This window comes from Rhinatrema bivittatum, chromosome 17, assembly GCF_901001135.1.
Source record: "Rhinatrema bivittatum chromosome 17, aRhiBiv1.1, whole genome shotgun sequence".
NCBI lineage: Eukaryota > Metazoa > Chordata > Amphibia > Gymnophiona > Rhinatrematidae > Rhinatrema > Rhinatrema bivittatum.
This window is the reverse complement of record NC_042631.1, coordinates 20,446,027-20,462,656: the sequence shown is the minus strand read 5'-3', so window position 1 is coordinate 20,462,656 and position 16,630 is coordinate 20,446,027. Positions and strand designations below refer to the sequence as shown.

The window sequence follows — 16,630 nt, the reverse complement described above, 5'->3', positions numbered from 1 at the left end:
AACTCCTTTGAGAAAGTGAGCAATATCCAGATGGACAGCTAGAGACACCATTCAACCGACTCCGCAAGGCGCCCAACACTGCCATCTGAACCCGAAGGGAATTAAACGCTAACCCCCTAGCGAGTCCTTGCTGCAAAAATTCAAGCACCCGGATGATGTCCACCATCAGGTTGCAGGAGCATTGAAGACACCATGCCTTAAACAGCTTCTAAACGCGAACATAAGCCATAGATGTGGCTGGATGGCAAGCCTGTAGGAGTGTGGAAATAACCTGCTTGGAATAACTCTTCAAACCCACCGAGCCCTGCTCTCTCTGACGGCTGAAAAATCTGTCCGTCTTAGTGTTCGCCCTGGTTGCCATCAGATCCAACTGCGGCACACCCCACCGGGCGCAAATGAGGTTCTACGCGTCACGAGAGTTCCCATTCCCCGGGATCGAGCTGTTGTCTGCTGAGAAAATAAATAAATAAATAAAATCGGCCTGCACGTTCTCCACTCCCGCAACGTGAGAAGCTACAATTCCCTGGAGATGGTGCTCCACCAAGGTGAACAGGAGGCGTGCCTCGAACACAACCACGGGACTTCTTGTGCCTCCTTGGCGGTTGATATAAGCTACCGTCGTTGCATTGTCTGAGAACACGCGAACCATGCCGTTCTGTATCCAGGGGAGAAATGCCTGTAAGGTCAGCCGTACGGCTCTCGTCGAGCTGAATGATGGACCAGGACCCCTCTGTCAGACCAGAGCTCTTGGGCGGTTCTTTCTGCACACACACTGCTCCCCAGGTGAACAGACTGGCAACGGTGGAGATTATTATCCAATCCGGAGGATCCAAGTCCACTCCCCGTTCCAGATTGTCGCGGGATAGCCACCACAGCAGACTGAGTCTGGCCTCGGGGAAATAGCGGCATTGGGAGATGGAACTGTTCCAACTCCGGACTCCAGCGCGACAATAGCGCACGTTGTAACTGTCACAAGTGAGCAAACGCTCAGAGCACCAAATCCAAGGTGGAAGCCATGGAGCCCAGGACTTGCAGATGCCACACTGGGCTGCTCGCTCCACAGGAGCGCGTGAATCTGTTCTTGCAACTTCCGCAGACTATCCTCCGCCAGAAACACCTTGCCTTGTAATGTATCGAATCGCGCTCCCAAGTAAATCAGCTTCTGGGTGGGTTCCAAATGACTTTTCCGCACACTGATGACCCAACTGAGTGACTGTAAGGCGACTATCACCGTGTGGACGGACCGTACGCAATCCTCCTGAGACTTGGCGCGAATCAAGAAGTCGTCCAGGTAAGGATGGACCAGAATACCCTCCTTGCGAAGGAAAGCCGCTACCACCACCATAACCTTGGTGAAAGTCCGAGGAGCTGTGGCGAGGCCAAACGAAAGGGCTCGAAACTGGAAGTGCTGACCCAAGACCTTGAAGCGCAGGAACCACTGATTCATCTGGATCAGAATATGAAGATACACCTCCGTGAGATCCAGAGATGCTGGACACTCTCCCTTTCGAACCACCACCATCACAGTCCGTAGGGTTTCCATACAAAAACGAGGGACCCTGAGACAATGGTTGAGTTTCTGCAGATCGAGGATGGGACAAAGTGCCCTCCTTTTTTTTTTGGACCAAGAAGTAAATTGAGTACTGTTCCCGTCCCTGCTGTGCTTCTGGCACAGGAACAATGGCTGAGGTCGAGCAGCTGCTGCAGGGTATCCTGTACCGCCTCGCATTTGGCGTGAGAGAGCACACGGGACTCCATGAACACTTCCTGGACTGGACGCGCAAACTCCAGGGCGTAACCATCCCCGATTACCTCCAAGATCCAGCGATCCGAGGTTATTCTTGCCCATTCCGCGTAAAAGCTAGATAATTTGCCTCAGACAGCTTCTACGACTGAATGTGTGCTCGTGGCTTCATTGGGCAGGTTAACTGTTACCCGCCCCGAGGTGTCCAGGAGGGCCCGGAGCGGCGGCCACCGCGAAAGGACTGTTGGCGACCCGGTGTCGACTTAGGACCCGCCGGAGCGGAATATCTGCCAGATCGAAAATGGCGAAAGTCCCGAAAATGAGCCCGAGGGGGGAAAAACCTTTCTTGGTCGCTCTTCTATCCTCTGGCAACCTACAATGTGGAAAACAGAGAAAGCTAGGGAAGCGCAGGTTCAACTACCTGCCTCTTCTGGGAGACAAATACTGAAGGGATGCAGGGTGAGCACTGTCCTGATACAGGATACCTTTTCAGTTTCTCTGTCTCCCTCTGCTGGACAGGAGGCTCAACCCACTGTCTGGACTGATCCGGGAAAGTTGGGATTTTGAGGAGAGGTCCGCTGCCCAATTCCGTAACCAGAGAAGGCGACGAGCTGCCACCACGGACACCATGGACAGAGCCGAGGTCCAAACGAGGTCGTATAGCGCATCTGCTCCATACGCAATTCTGGCTTCCAACGGGCCAGCTACAACGCTCCACCGTCTGCATCCGCCACATTAGTACTCGCCTCTTGGACCCAGCACAGGCACGCTTGTTGCATAAGACTAGCGCAGACTGCTGCTCGAAGGCTCAAAGCGGCCACTTCAAAAACCCACTTCAACTGGATTCCAGCTTTCAGTCCTGCATGTCCTTTAAGGCAGCAGATCCCGCCACGGGTATCGTGGTCTTCTTTGTGACCGCCGAGACGTCCACTTACGGAATCTTCAGCAGGTCCAGCACCTGACGACAGCGGGTAGAGCTTTCCCATCGCGCTACCCACCTTTAAGCCCGCATCTGGAGTATCCTACTCGCAAGTCCCCAACTTTCGGACTTTTAGGCAGTGGAAAAGCTGTTGATGGTCCCCTTCATTATCGGAATCCTCTTGAGTAACCTTAAGACAGAGGACATCCAGTACCTGGGGAATAAGCGGACAAAGCTCATCTTGCTTAAGCAGATGGACAACAGTAGGATCATCACCCTCCACCGGAGGGAGGTCATCCCCATCAGGATCATCCGTGTCCACTGGACCAGAATCCTGATCCGGATCTGCACCCGGTAGCTGTGCAGATCTGACCCCCAGACTCTGAACTGGCGCCGCCCCTGCCCCAAAAGTCATGGGGATCCCCGCGACCATCCTCCCCAGGACGAGAGCGGACCACCAGGCGCTGCTAGGTGGCTGCAGGACATCCCTGCTTCAGAGAGGGCTCAGCGGGATCCCCAGCACGCCTGGGTCTCTAAGAAAGTCTGTCTACGTGCCAAAAAGGCCTGATGCATCAACAAGATAAACTCTGGGGAAAAATCTCCGTCTACCTCCCCATCTGGGGGGGGGTCCTGTGGGGCTCATTCCCCAGTCTCCAACATCGGATCTACTGCCATGGGAACCAAAGCGGGAGGGGGGAATCCTCTTCTTGCTCAGAGTCTCGCGAGTCACCCCCCCCCCCGCGGGGGGAGATGCCACCCCAACGGGCCTTCCAAACCGGAGCAGTCTGGGCACAACGACGCAGAGTTCAAATTCTGCCCGCGCGCCCCACAGGAGCGGCAGATAGCCAGTTTTCGTGGTGCCATGCCAGGCCACGTAGCCACGCGGTCAGAGCAGCTGAGGGAAGAAAAAAATAGGCCCGAGACCTGCAGCCGCGCCAGTGCTGCTGGCAGCGCAGGAAAAAATAGAAAAAAACCAAGGCCTCCGCGAGGAACCGAGCTGTTCAGCCACCTGGGTACTGAAAACGTGGCCTGGACATGGTACACACACTGCCTACCTTCACTATCAACCCGGAGCCCCGGGAGAGGATGGAAACGAAACTGCGACGGCTCAAAGCTGTCCCCACAGTCTGCTGCACAGCAGGCTCCCCTGGTGCCAACTCCTTACCTCAGACTGAAGAGACTTTTTTTTTTTTTAAACTTTAAACAACTAAACTTTACATGTTCCATGTAAACCGCCATCCTGGCGATAGTTATCTCTGTTACCTGTGAACCGGAGTGATATGTATTTTATACAGGAACTTCCGGTATATAAAAACCAAAAATAAACAAACTACTGAAGCCTGCACTAACAGGGGTTGAGAGAGCAGCTTCGGGGGTAGGAAGACCAGGAGCCCCCGGCCTGTACACCCCAGGACGGAGCGGGCAAAACACAGTCAGTCAGGGGTGTCTAACCCCCTGGATGGCCGGCTTCCATTGAAGGATGGCCCATGAAGGTGCCTAACACCTCAGGAAGCAAAACGAGAAGGAAAAATAAAATAAGTTTCCTAACTACCCTGAAAAAAAAAAACTAAGACTGCAGGAGATGCACCCTACCACCTGCTGGAGTCAGAAAATACTGAGGGACTGCAGGTGGCACTCGTTATGGAGCAGTGCCCAAAGTTCTAATTGTTCTGACTCCACCTGCTGGTAGGGATACACAACCCATTTTTCTGGCCTGATCTGTGTATGTTCAGGATTGGACATCTATTGGGCTTCAGTGTCAAGCATACCCACTAACCAGTATTCAGCCCCTATTTTATAGCTTGTCTATCCCAGCTATGAGCTACTGGCCAGGGGCCACAGACCACAAGCTCCTTCTGAAACTTGACATGGCCAGAGTACCATGGCTGTGCAAGGAGATGACTCTTCAACCTCATGAATTGTGAGCCCCATCTCTACAGCACTGCCAGCCAAGCTGGCCCTTGTAGTCAATGACCATGCTGCACATGCCATGCAGAAGACCTGGACAAGCCACTAGACCAGCCCAAAAACATTAACTGAATTTAGAGAGAAAATAGCCAAGTACTAGAATCTGTGCAAAACAACAGTTTATGACATACTAATTTTTAAATTCCCCAAATTCAAGCACTTAAGGTTGCTTACAAATGTCTCACCTTGTCATCAAAATATTCACAAATCCTTTATCTACATGGAGCTTAGGTGAAATGTTATCTTTAATCCACTTATAGATGGTTTGAGGGGCTGGATCTAAGATTATTTGTTTCAGCAGTTCCTTCTCCAATTTCATAAGCGGAAATAAGAAACTAAGTCCTTTCCCTTCCAGAATCTCCAACATACGATCCTTATTGTGGTCAATTTCTGAGGGGAAAAAATTCAAATACTCTATGTACAAAACAATTTCTAAACTAGATGAAAATACAGAAACAGATCTTAATGCAACTCATGGGGCCAATTTTGTATTCTTTGGTACAGTTAATTTGGGAGGCAACTACAGAAACTGCAAAATGGGCATATGTTAGGGTGCCAATACTAAAATGCTGTATAGACAAAACTGTTACATAATGGAGAAATTACTTACCTGATAATTTCGTTTTCTTTAGTGTAGACAGATTGACTCAGAACGAATGGGTATAGTGTGCTCCTGATAGCAGTTGGGAGATGGAGTCAGATTTCAATCAGATGTCAGCCCTAGTACATATACCCCTGCAGGCAGCTCTGCTCTTCAACTTGGACTGGTTGAACTGATTTCCAAATGGAGACCTCCAGTGCACTCAACCAAAAGACGCTGACACCCGGCAACTATGGGTGTCAAACTAGGAGTAAACTCTGGCTTACCCGTGCTTGTCTTGCTCTCGGGGATTGTCACCCGAGGTTTCCGGATTTTGGAGCAGCCGTGGGCAGCATGCTGAGTCCATCTGTCTACACTAAGGAAAACGAAATTATCAGGTAACTAATTTCTCCATTTCCTAGCATGTAGCAGATAGCTTTTGTACATTTCATTGGTCCTGAGTCTATTCCCGAACCGGGTGGGAGGCTGCCCGTGGCCCATTTAGTGTTGCTCTTGCAAATGCTGTGTCCTTCCAGGCCTTAACATCCAGGTGATAGAACCTTGAGAAGGTGAGAATAGAGGACCATGTTGCCGCCCTGCAGATCTCGGCGGGTGACAGCATCCTAGTTTCTGCCCAGGACACGCCTGGACCCTTGTGGAATGGGCCTTGACTTGTAGAGGCGTAGGCAGCCTTGATTACTTCTTTGATCCAGAGGGCAGTAGTTGCTTGCGAGGCCGCTTCCCCTTGTTTCTTTCCCGTTGTGAAGGACAGACAGGTGGTCCGTCTTTCGTATGGATTCCAATCTGTCCAGGTATCTGACGGAGTCTGCCAACGTTAAGATGGCGAAGAAGGCGTGAGTCTTCAGAGTCCTTATGTTCGTCTGGAGATGGCAGCGAGATGATTTGGTTTAGATGGAAATGAGAAACCACCTTCGGAGGGAAGGGGGGGTACAGTACAGAGCTGGATCCCGGTGTGGATCTAAAGGAACAGTTCCCTACTGGTTAGTGCTTGAAGCTCGGAGATGCAATGGGCTGAACGTATTGTCACTAGGAATGCAGTCTTCAATGGTTAGGAGACGTAGTGACAGACCGCGTGTTGGTCTGAAGGAAGCTTCCACTAGGAAGCCAAATACTAGATTGAGATTCCATAGGGGCCCTGGCCCCTTTAGTGGTGGTCAGGTTTGCTTGACCCCTCTTCGGAAGCGGGAAACTTAGACTGAAGGAGGCCAGCATGGCCACCTGAATCTTGGAGTTGAGGGACAACCCCTTCAAGCCATCCTGCAGGAATTCCAGGACCATGGGAATTTTGACTGTCTGCAGAAGGATGATGCGTTCTTCACGCCAGGCTTCGAATATTCTCCATATTCATATATAAGTTAGACACATGGAAAACGTGCGTGCTCAGAGCAAGGTGTCAATAGCTGCCCCAGAGTATCCGCTCTTCTTCAGGCGAGTCCTCTCAACGGCCAGACCATAGGAGAGAATAGAGTTGGGTCTTCATGGAGGATCTGTCCTTGCTGGAGCAGGTCCCTGTGTTGAGGTAGACACAGAGGCTCCCCCGCCAGAAGTCTTCGCATGTTTGCATACCATGGCCTTCTTGGCCAGTCCAAGGCCAATAGAAGTACTGGTCCCCTGTGGTGTTCTATCTTGCGGATGATTTCACTCAGTAGTGGCCATGGGGGAAAGCGTACAGGTCTTCCTGTGGCCAGGTCTGGACGAGGGCATTGATTCCCTGGGATTGTGGATCTCGTCTGTGGCTGAAGAACTTGGGAACTTGGGCGTTGAACCGGGTTGCCAGAAGATCCATGGCTAGGGTTCCCCAGCTGTTTACTATCAACTGGAAGGCTGTGTTAGACAGCATCCATTCCCCTGGGTTTAGATGCTCTCTGATTAGGTAATTCGCAGTGAGGTTGTCTTCTCCCACGATGTGGGCTGCTGAGATCCCTTGTAGATTTGCTTCCGCCCACGCCATTAGGGATTCTATTTTCAGGGAAACCTGTTGGCTTCTGGTTCCTCCCTGGCGGTTGATGTAGTCAACTGTCGTGGCGTTGTCTGACATGACTGACAGATTCACCCCAGAGTTTGTGACTGAATCGTAGGCCGGCTAGTCTGATTGCTCAGGCTTCTAGTCTGTTTATGTTCCATCCCGACTCTTGTCCCATTGCCCCTGGGCTGTCAGTTCCTGGCAGTGGGATCACCACCCTCGCAGGCTCACATCTGTGGTAAGGCGTGGATCAGTGGGGATAGTCTTACTCCCTTGCTCCGATGGTCTTCTTGTAGCCATCACTGGAGCTGGCTCTGAACCTCTGCTGGTAGCTGAAGGCAAACTGAGTACTTCTGGGACATCAGGCCCATCGTGACCCTAGGTAGCGTTGTAGTGGTCGCATGTGGTCCCTTGCCCATGGGCAGACTTCTGGGTGTAGTCCCATACCTTGGGGCAAGCACAGTTCAACAGTTTTCGCAACTGGCTCATCAATTTCCTCCTCCTTGCAGGGGGAAGGACTACCTTGTCTTGTATGGTGTCGAAGCGGACTCCCAGGTACTCTAGCAATTGGGAGGGCTGCAGGCAGTTCTTGGTTGTGTTGACAACCCAACCCAAGATTCTGCAGTACATTCTTGACTCTGGTGGTCACGGTGAACGTCCGAGAGGTAGTAGCTAGTCCGAAGGGTAGCGCCCGGAACTGGTGATGGTCCAGTATCGCCAAGCGTAGCCAGCACTGATGGTTGTGATAGGCCGGGATGTGGAGACAGGCTTCTGACAGATCCAGAGAAGTCAGGAATTCTCCTGGTTGTACTGCCCTTAAGACAGAGCGTAGGATTTCCATGCGGAAGTGCAGTACTCAGGTAGCGGCTGATGGTCTTGCTGTCTAGGATGGGCCGGAACATTCCCTCTTTCTTGGGAACGATAAAATAGTGACCAGTATTTTGTTGGTGCTTGGGCACCGAGGTTATTGCCTTTAGGCTGAGTGGTTTTGTTAGTGTGGTTTCCAATGCCTGCAGCATTGGTTTATGTTCCATGCAGTGTGCTCCGGGTGCGTGGACAATGTGTGTGCGTGCAGGCTGCTATTTGTGCGTTTAGCAGGGATGTGCGCGCCGCTGTGTGCATAAGGATTTTGTGCGCACAGCTCAGTCGTGCTGACAATACGGTGGTCAAGGGGGGGGGGGGGGGGGGGGAAGGACCCTCACATCGGATTGGGGTCTAGCCCGGATGGGGCTGCTCAACCCAATTTAACAGACACTGGATGGACGATCTGTGTGGCTAGCCGAGCCTCGCAGACCGGAGACTAAGTTTTCTACCTTACCTTGTCTCAGTGCTTCCCAGTCTCCGGCTGTGGGGGGAGAGGGAATATACCTTCACCGCCGCACTCTGTATTGCACCCGCTGCCTCTCAGCCACTTCCATTCCTGGGGGCTAAGTCCACGCCGGGAACCGGCTACTGGACAGAGGCTTACCTCTAAGGGATCTTGGAAATCACCTCAGGAATTCTCAACTGGGGGAGGGACCCTTAGATATCACTGCAGGAGAGCGGGGCTCATCTGTAGAGGTAAGATTTTCTTCTTTGGTTTGGAATTTCTAACACTGTGCAAGCGTGTGCAGAGTCCCAAACTGCTATGGAGACTGAGAAATACTGAAGAGCTGCACTTCCTGCAAGGGTATATGTAGGCTGATGTCAGCAGTTGGAGACCGAGTCAGATTTCAATCTATCAGGAGCACACTATACCCATTGGTCCAGAGTCCATCTGCTACACATTAGGAAATATGGTATTAATACCCTTCCAGATGAGTTAGTTTTGCATATCTGAATGGATTCTACAGTAATACACTTACTACAAACCTTCAACGCTAATATATCTCCCAACTCTGATAACTTTTTACCCAAAAGGACTAGGAGATATTCACCTGTTCCATCCACTGGCATAGCTGAACACAGCCGCAATACTACATTCTACCACAGTTATTTCCACCAATATGACATGCGCTTTAAGTAAATGCATTTCAGGTCTACATCCCTCTTTCAACTAACAACCAGAAGAGATCCTAACAACTAACCCAACTGTCTGGGAAAATTTTAAAAGCCAAAAAAGCTAGAGTCAGATTCTCATACCTGGTAGCATCTTCTGCATATTAACTTTGCTCTGCTGAAAAAGTTCTGTCAACCATTCACGATCTTTTAATTTGGCCAACTGCTGGAGGCAGAGTAAGAAAAGGGGGAAATGGGTGCCGCTCTCAAGTGGTTGTGCCAGCTCAGAAATGCTCACCAACTCTGCAATTATGGCACGGGCTGCAAACTGTGCTAAGTAGGATTTCACCAGTGGTATGTCCACCTCCAGTTTAGGGCACTGATCCAGTACATTCAGGAAAGCCTTAAAGAAAATAGGGATTTCAAATCAGTGGCATGCAGATAAGTCTTAATATAAAAGTGCACCCACTGTTTGAGAAACCATAACATTTCTCTCAGTAACAGGGTTTCTCTGGTAAAAATTTTTTTTTTTTTTTAAACATACTAAAGCACCAAAGCAAGAATGCAACAAGCACAGGTTTTGTCCTTTTAGATGCAAGGACATCTTAGGTTTGCTCAATGAAATTAATGCTGGATCAAATTCAGTCCCTCCCAGATGAAAAATATTTAGCAATAGTTCAGCTAAAACTAGAACCCAAAGATTTTACTACTGCATTAGCATTCAGATCTGAGCAATTCTATTAGGTATATTATCTACGGTGAAATAAACTTTGGACTGAACTAGAAACCATTTCTGTTCAGAAGAGTGCTTTCCCCTCCCCCCGACTTAAGTTTCCCCCCGTTTCTTTGAGCCTCCAGCTCAATTACAACCAGCATTATAAAGCCTGGCGCAGAGCTTTCATACCTGGGGTTTCTGCCACACCCCTAATTCTGGTCATGGCAGAGTCCTCAAGCCAAGTGACATGCACCAGGGCTCCCTCCAGAACCATATAAAATCACAGGTCATATCTAGCCTCTAGACGTTATCCTTATGCAATGACCATGGCTCTCTCTCGCCACCCCATCCCAAACTAAAGGCTGTGAACACCATCTCCTCAATCTCTAGCCCCAGCTAAGTGCTATATTCTAATCTGAATAATTATATTTTTCCCTCCAAAAAATAGAAAACAAATCTTAAAGTCAAAACAAAAATGGGCATGAAACTGGGGAAAAAAAAAAAAGACCCACACGAATTATCCACCAGACATAAGTCTAGGGGTCATGCCCATATAATTACCACATTGCTTACTGTATGTGGTTTCAGTGATAAAATGTAAGCATGGACACTCAAGTGGAGATTGTCACTGTCCATGTAAGCTAAATTTCCCTATTACTTGTACTTTAGAACAAATCCCAAAACTAGGTTGAAATTCTTGTCATTTTTGAACTATTAAATAGATAATTGTTTGTTTGGCCTTAAACCTCTTAAATTGAACTATGGAATAGAGATGTGGGGGTTTTTTTTGTGCTTTTAACTATAGTTGGGGGTGGGATCAGCCAGTGCCAATTACCTTTAAGCTAAAATTTCAGTCTGAGGTCAGTTGGAATTGGGGGAGGGGATAGGATCGGGGAGACAGGAACAAGATACAACACTACCTGCATGAAGTTGTCGCTAGTAGCTATTCCCTCCTGCCGAAGCACCCCAATCAACGAACTGGCCTTTTCTTTATCTTCATCTGATCGGTCTAATGAATGAAGTATTATTTTACTCAGCATCTCTGGAATATAATGCTTTGGAGCTCTCATTTCCCTCACACTGTTGACAGCATCGTTTGCATTTCCATTGTTCAAGTAGTCTGTTACAAAAGCATCCTGAAAATTTAGAAATTAGTTCAGTTTCCAACATAATGCACATATTACATCAAATTTTTTTTTTTTTTTTTTAAAGGGCAAAGACTAATTACTTACAGTTAGCTTAATTAGTTCTTCCTTAGAAGGTGCAGGCTTTTTGCTGTTCTTTGCAGGTTTCTCCTGGATAGGTGGTGGATTTGTTTTGAGACCAAGCTGAGGCTTTGGAGAGGGGAAGAAAAAGTTCATCACTCTCTCATCCTAACCTACAGGACTGACTGCCACTAAGCCCAGAGGCTGGCCTGTGCTGTATGCCACCATGCCATGTGGCGGGACCTGGGTTCAATTCCTAGCCTTCCTCTGCTGCTCTCCAGGTTGTCTAGGAATGCTGTGGGAGGTATTTTACAATGGTGACACCCAGTGGGTAGGATTTAGGATAACATGTGCAGGGCCCCCTAGCCAAGAACTATCACTGCAATGACCTGACAAAGTAAGTTGGGAGAGGACATAAAATGGCAAAATAAAAGTAGCTTGAAGATTGTTGCAAATGAAGGCTCATGGAGCCAGATTCTAGTTCTGGCTACGATTGAGTTGTAAGCAGCAGGAGGAAACAGCCAGATGAAAAAAAGGCTAAACAGTACAATTAGTCAAAAGCTTAGCATTTAAGGGAAAATTAAGTTTGCACAAAAAAAAAAAAAAAAGCTTTTTTTTGCCAGATGGTGAGAACCAAATTCTTTGAACACTTCAAAAGTTCAGTTTATAAAATAACTGTAGTAGATGCATTTAAGATTGTATTTCTGCTAAATATAACAAGGGCAAAGAGCACCACCATTGTTGTGAAACATGGAGCAATGTAGTCTTGCCTGTTAATTTCCTTTCCTTGAATCTGCTAGACCAGTCCAGGCAGGTGGGTGTTTAGTATCCTGCTAAGAGATGGAGACAGAAAATCAAAATCTTTTCAGTGACCTCACTGCACTAGGCATGGTGCAGGGCTAGGTACTTGCCAGTATGTCGAAGGATTGGAGAGGAAAACACTCCTATGAAAATCCTTGAACAGTAGGAAGTCTTCCAACCACAGCTCCTCTCTACTCCCAAACAGAGAATAGAAAGGCAGTCAAATGGAAGGCAGTTTTCCTCCACTGTCATCCTTCTTAGCCAAGGTTATTTCACCTCTCCATTTAAGCCAGGCAATTTCTTTCAGCATGCCCAAGAGGGGAATGTCTAGGTAAGGCTAGTTCTCTGCTTCTTCAAGGCTCCTCAGATATTTAAAGGTGATCAATTCCTTTCAGAAAACAGATGCTCAGCAGACCTTGCAAGGGAGCAGTAGCTTCAAAATTATCGTCATCCAGCTGGATCAAAAAGAATCTGTTCAACATATCTGCTGAAGGGCCTACAGGTTCCAGAGACCCTGGAGGAAGCCTGAGCTCTCGTAGGAAGTCTACAGCAGTTGCTCCAAGGCACATTTGTAAGGTGGCCACTTGGTTTTTCTTGCAATCTTTCATTAAAAATCCCATATCAGGTGTATCCCACTCCCGGGAAAGTCAGAGACTTGTGAAACGGGAAAGATCTGGTAGGACCTCTAAGGCCCACCATAACTGGATCCATTGGTCCCAACTCTGTGCTTTCCAGAGGGGTGTCAATACCCAGCTCTGCCAGAACCGTGGGTATAAGAAAGGCCAGCTCCTCTCTGTGGAATAGACTAACTTTGGATCACCACCTTCAACCAGAGGCCCCTGCAATGACACTGTGTCCGGGCCATGATCCCCCACATCAAGGTCAGCCTAGAGTGTCCTAGATCTGCGAGTCCTCTTGACGTGAGTCGTCTGAGGAGCCGCCTGCCACAGGTAGAGACGGGGAAGATTGCAAAGGTTTTTGAGGCCCTGGGCCTCTGCCGCCCTAGCTGGGACCCCCTTGTCGACATGCCTCCTGGCTGACCTCCGGGCCCTAAAGGCCTTATGCATCAGCAATACAAATTTGGCAGAGGAGGAGGAGGAATCTGAAGCCGCCTCAGGTTCACCCCTATCCGACCCAGGTGGGCTATGAGCAATCTGCCTCCAATTCCCCCCCCCCCACCGTGGCACGCATGGGAGACCTGAAAGCAGCCAAAATGGCCTCCCTTCCCACACTAAACGGGAAAGGTGTCAACGGGAGGCTGCCACACCAGAGAGAGCCTACCAGGTTCCCGGTGCCCGCTCAATTTCTCTCCTTCCCACCCCCGGGAGGCATGGAGGACATAGGCCGGTGCGAGAGAGGCACACGCATCTGCACAAGACTTACAAGGCTGTGCCACGAGGAATGGTGAGGAATTCAGCGGAGCAGGAATGAAAACAAAGCCGCTGGAAGGACAGGGAAGCCGCTCGAATCACCAAGGGTATGAGCAGAGCCACAAACTCAACACAATCTTTCCCTGCTTGCTTTAAAAAAAAAACAAACACCCCAAACCACAAACTTCGTAAGGAAGCAAAATCAGAAACTGCCCTGTGGCAGCAGGCTCTCATCGTCTGTGCAGTGTGAGTGAGCCGGGACTCCCGTATCAACCCTATCCGGCTAGTAAGGAATTCTGTGCTGAGAAAGGGTCCCCAACCCTTAGCCCTTTTGACTTAAGTACCAGGAGGGATGGTCCGCCTGGACCCTAACTACCCCCTGGGAGGCTGGGGAAACGTTCAAGCTCCTGAAGAAAACCAGACTTTTTTTTTGCCTATTTTCCAGACGCAGGTTTTGCACCTCTCTGCTGGAGACAGAGAAATATTGAGACTGCAAGTGGCACAAGTAGCAGCGTCAGTCAAAACTTGTCTCCATCTCCTGGAGGGGAGGCAAAACCCAGGAGTCTGGACCGATCAGGGAAATCTGGCTGGTTAAGACGCTGCTGGACGTCTACTATAGCCAGTTCAACTGAGTCACCCAGATTATGCTAGAATGGTGAAGAAAAACCAAAAAACACTTCGCTGTAGCTCAACACCGAACGGTCTTATCCTTACAGCTAATGAAGCCCTGTGTTTGTGTACTCTTCTCCTTGGATTCTGTTTTTAAAACCTAGCAGCTTTATGCTGCACTGTCATAAGGAGGAAGCCAGGGAGAATGAAAGCCCTGTCAGAGGTCTTCTCTTGACCTGCTTTGACCAAGTCCTGAGAAAGCCTCCTACCCAGACCCACTTATCAGGCACTGACATAGGAATTCTAGGATCATGATCCAGGGGGCCTGGTCAATTAGAGGGGACAATGAAAAAATTAGTGCCCTAGGAACAAAAAAATGACCTGCTCTATTAGGGGAGACAGCCTGGTGCTCTAGATTTGGGAATAGGATCTGCTCTATCAGAAAGACCCAGCAACTGAAGGCCTGGGAGCAAAATTAAAAATCCTGTTGCACCAGTCCAGCACATGCCACCAACTTCTGGAGACAGAGTACTGGCAAGTGCCTAGCCTGCATAATTCTTTATAGACAGTAATGTCATTGAAAAGACTGGCTCAGTCTCCATTACTTCATATGTTCAATAGGATTGTTTTAATTTTGGTTCATCTCATCTGTTTTCTATTTTCAAGTTGTGTTGCTGTTTTAACTATGTTAATGTAATTGTGTATGGAACCTTTATTTTGTTTTTAGGATTTTAAGATAGCTGTATTATGTTATTTTAATGCAGTTTAGTCAATTTTATGTGTACATTGTATATCGTATTAATAATTATGCATTTTATGTATCTGCTGTATGTTATTGAAATGATTTATGAATTTAATGTTTATTAGTATCTTGTAAACCGGTATGATGCTACCACAAATATCGGTATATAAAAATAGACAAAAGAAATAAAAGCTTTAACCCACTGAGATTGGCAGAACAGCGGAATATGCATTGTTTAAAATAAGTACAATTTAGCAGGAAGGATAAAAATAAAACCTTCAGCTCAAAAAATGTGAACTGCTCAAACTACTTAGGACAGATTTAACTAGAACTGATAATTAAAATGTACACCTCTCCAATGTTTTATTTGATGTGTACTCCTCATCTCTCTGGCTGAGGTTTAGTATCTTGCACAACTGATCTTTCTATACAAAAACAAAACACATTCTTACCTGTCCCAGAGGTGGTGTTTGAGTACGTGGTGGCTGTGCACTGGGTGGAATCATGGTTATCTGGGGCTGAAGTTTTGGCACTTGGTTTTTATTCATTAGGAAAGACTGAGCAGGCCTCAGGCTGATCTACAAACACGTATACATGTAAAAGCAGAATAGTTTGTTGATAACTTAAATACATATTTAAGGCATGTTATTCTTGAAGAAAAAATATTCTAAATAAATGATCCAATTTAGTCATAAAACATTTCTGATCTACATATGTCCTAATATCTATATAAACTGAAAATGTACTACGTGACAATGTATTTGTAGTACACAGATACCAATGTATAATGGCTTAAAGCTTTACATAGTCTTCAAATTATAAATTCACGTTTCAAGTTTTTGCCCTCATATCTCAGTCTTGCTCATAGGATGCCAGACACTTGAAGAAAAAAGCAATGAGAAGGGAAAAGTGGGAAAAGTAGAAAAGAGAAGTAAACAGGAGAGAAAAGCAGAGTTCCAGCATTAGTCCTCATAATAACGCGTCTTATCTTAATCATTGGGCAATTTTACATTAGTTATCAAAATGGATGTCTGCCTGTACCTCATCTGCATTAAGCTGTCCCTTCTTGATGAACCGAGGTGGCATATCTTTAGACTGTCCTTGCTGTTGAGATAAGAGTCCCTGATTCTGGAAAAGCTGGCTTTGCCCCTGTATAAAGAGAGGGGATGATAAAAGAAAAAAAAAAATAAGTAAAAGACTTCCCCCAAAGGAGAATTCATTTTAATCAGCTGCAATTGTCAGGTCCAACAACTTTAAACTACAAACATTCAAATATACTGCTTTGAATAGGATGCAGATTCTCTCTACAGTACAGAGCTGTTTGCTGCCAAAGACAAAATGGTTTCAGGCAAGAAGGTATATGCTGCCAGGACAACATGCAGTGTGGTGAAGATAATGGGGTCTACAAATCGAATTTGAGAAAAATGCTTACTATATAGGGCCCTAAGAAACAAACATCTCTCCAACAAAAGGAAAATTGGTTCTTACTGTTAATTATTGTTCCTGAAGTACCACAGATCAGTCCAGACAAGTGGGTTTTGCATCCCTACCAGCAGATTAGGCAGAGAACTAAGCTTTGAAGCACTGCTACATAAAGCCTCCTGCAGTCCCTCAGTATTGACCTGTACCCAAGCTAACTATAGGGCGGATGTTAAACCCCAAAGTTGGAGCTCCCCCAAACAGAAAAACCACAAATCAACCATACACACACACATTCTGACAGTTCTTCCCAGTAAGCATGCCAGAACACGGACTTGCCATAACAGTCTTGAGAACATTGAGGGGCTGGGTCTCTGGACAGATCTGTGGTACTTCCGGAACGATAATTAGCAGGTAAGAACCAATTTTCCTTTTCTGTTTGTACCAAAGCACCCCTACACTGGGCAGGCCTGCAAAAGATCCCCTCTAAAAACACTTTTGCCAAAGGTTGGCTCTCCTGGAGCCTGAACATCTGAACAGTAATGGCAAGATAGAGTGTGAAGAGAAGATCACAACACCACTCTATAAATCTCCTGT

At 47.6% G+C, this 16,630-nt stretch overlaps 1 protein-coding gene and 1 non-coding gene across 2 annotated transcripts in view; both read right to left on the bottom strand.

Annotated features, from left to right (window-relative positions):
* EIF4G2 (eukaryotic translation initiation factor 4 gamma 2) overlaps positions 1–16,630 on the bottom strand; it is a gene marked incomplete at its 5' end in the record, with an annotated part of 48,642 nt that overhangs the window by 8,005 nt on the left and 24,007 nt on the right. The window contains 6 exons of the mRNA XM_029583088.1: positions 4,817–5,021; positions 9,317–9,575; positions 10,808–11,023; positions 11,120–11,221; positions 15,067–15,192; positions 15,656–15,763. Coding sequence (XP_029438948.1) covers positions 4,817–5,021; positions 9,317–9,575; positions 10,808–11,023; positions 11,120–11,221; positions 15,067–15,192; positions 15,656–15,763 — 1,016 coding nt within the window. The remainder of the gene's footprint in view (positions 1–4,816; positions 5,022–9,316; positions 9,576–10,807; positions 11,024–11,119; positions 11,222–15,066; positions 15,193–15,655; positions 15,764–16,630) is intronic.
* LOC115079562 lies at positions 15,454–15,618 on the bottom strand. The gene has a single exon (XR_003853326.1). It is a non-coding gene; the product is annotated as a small nucleolar RNA SNORD97 (small nucleolar RNA).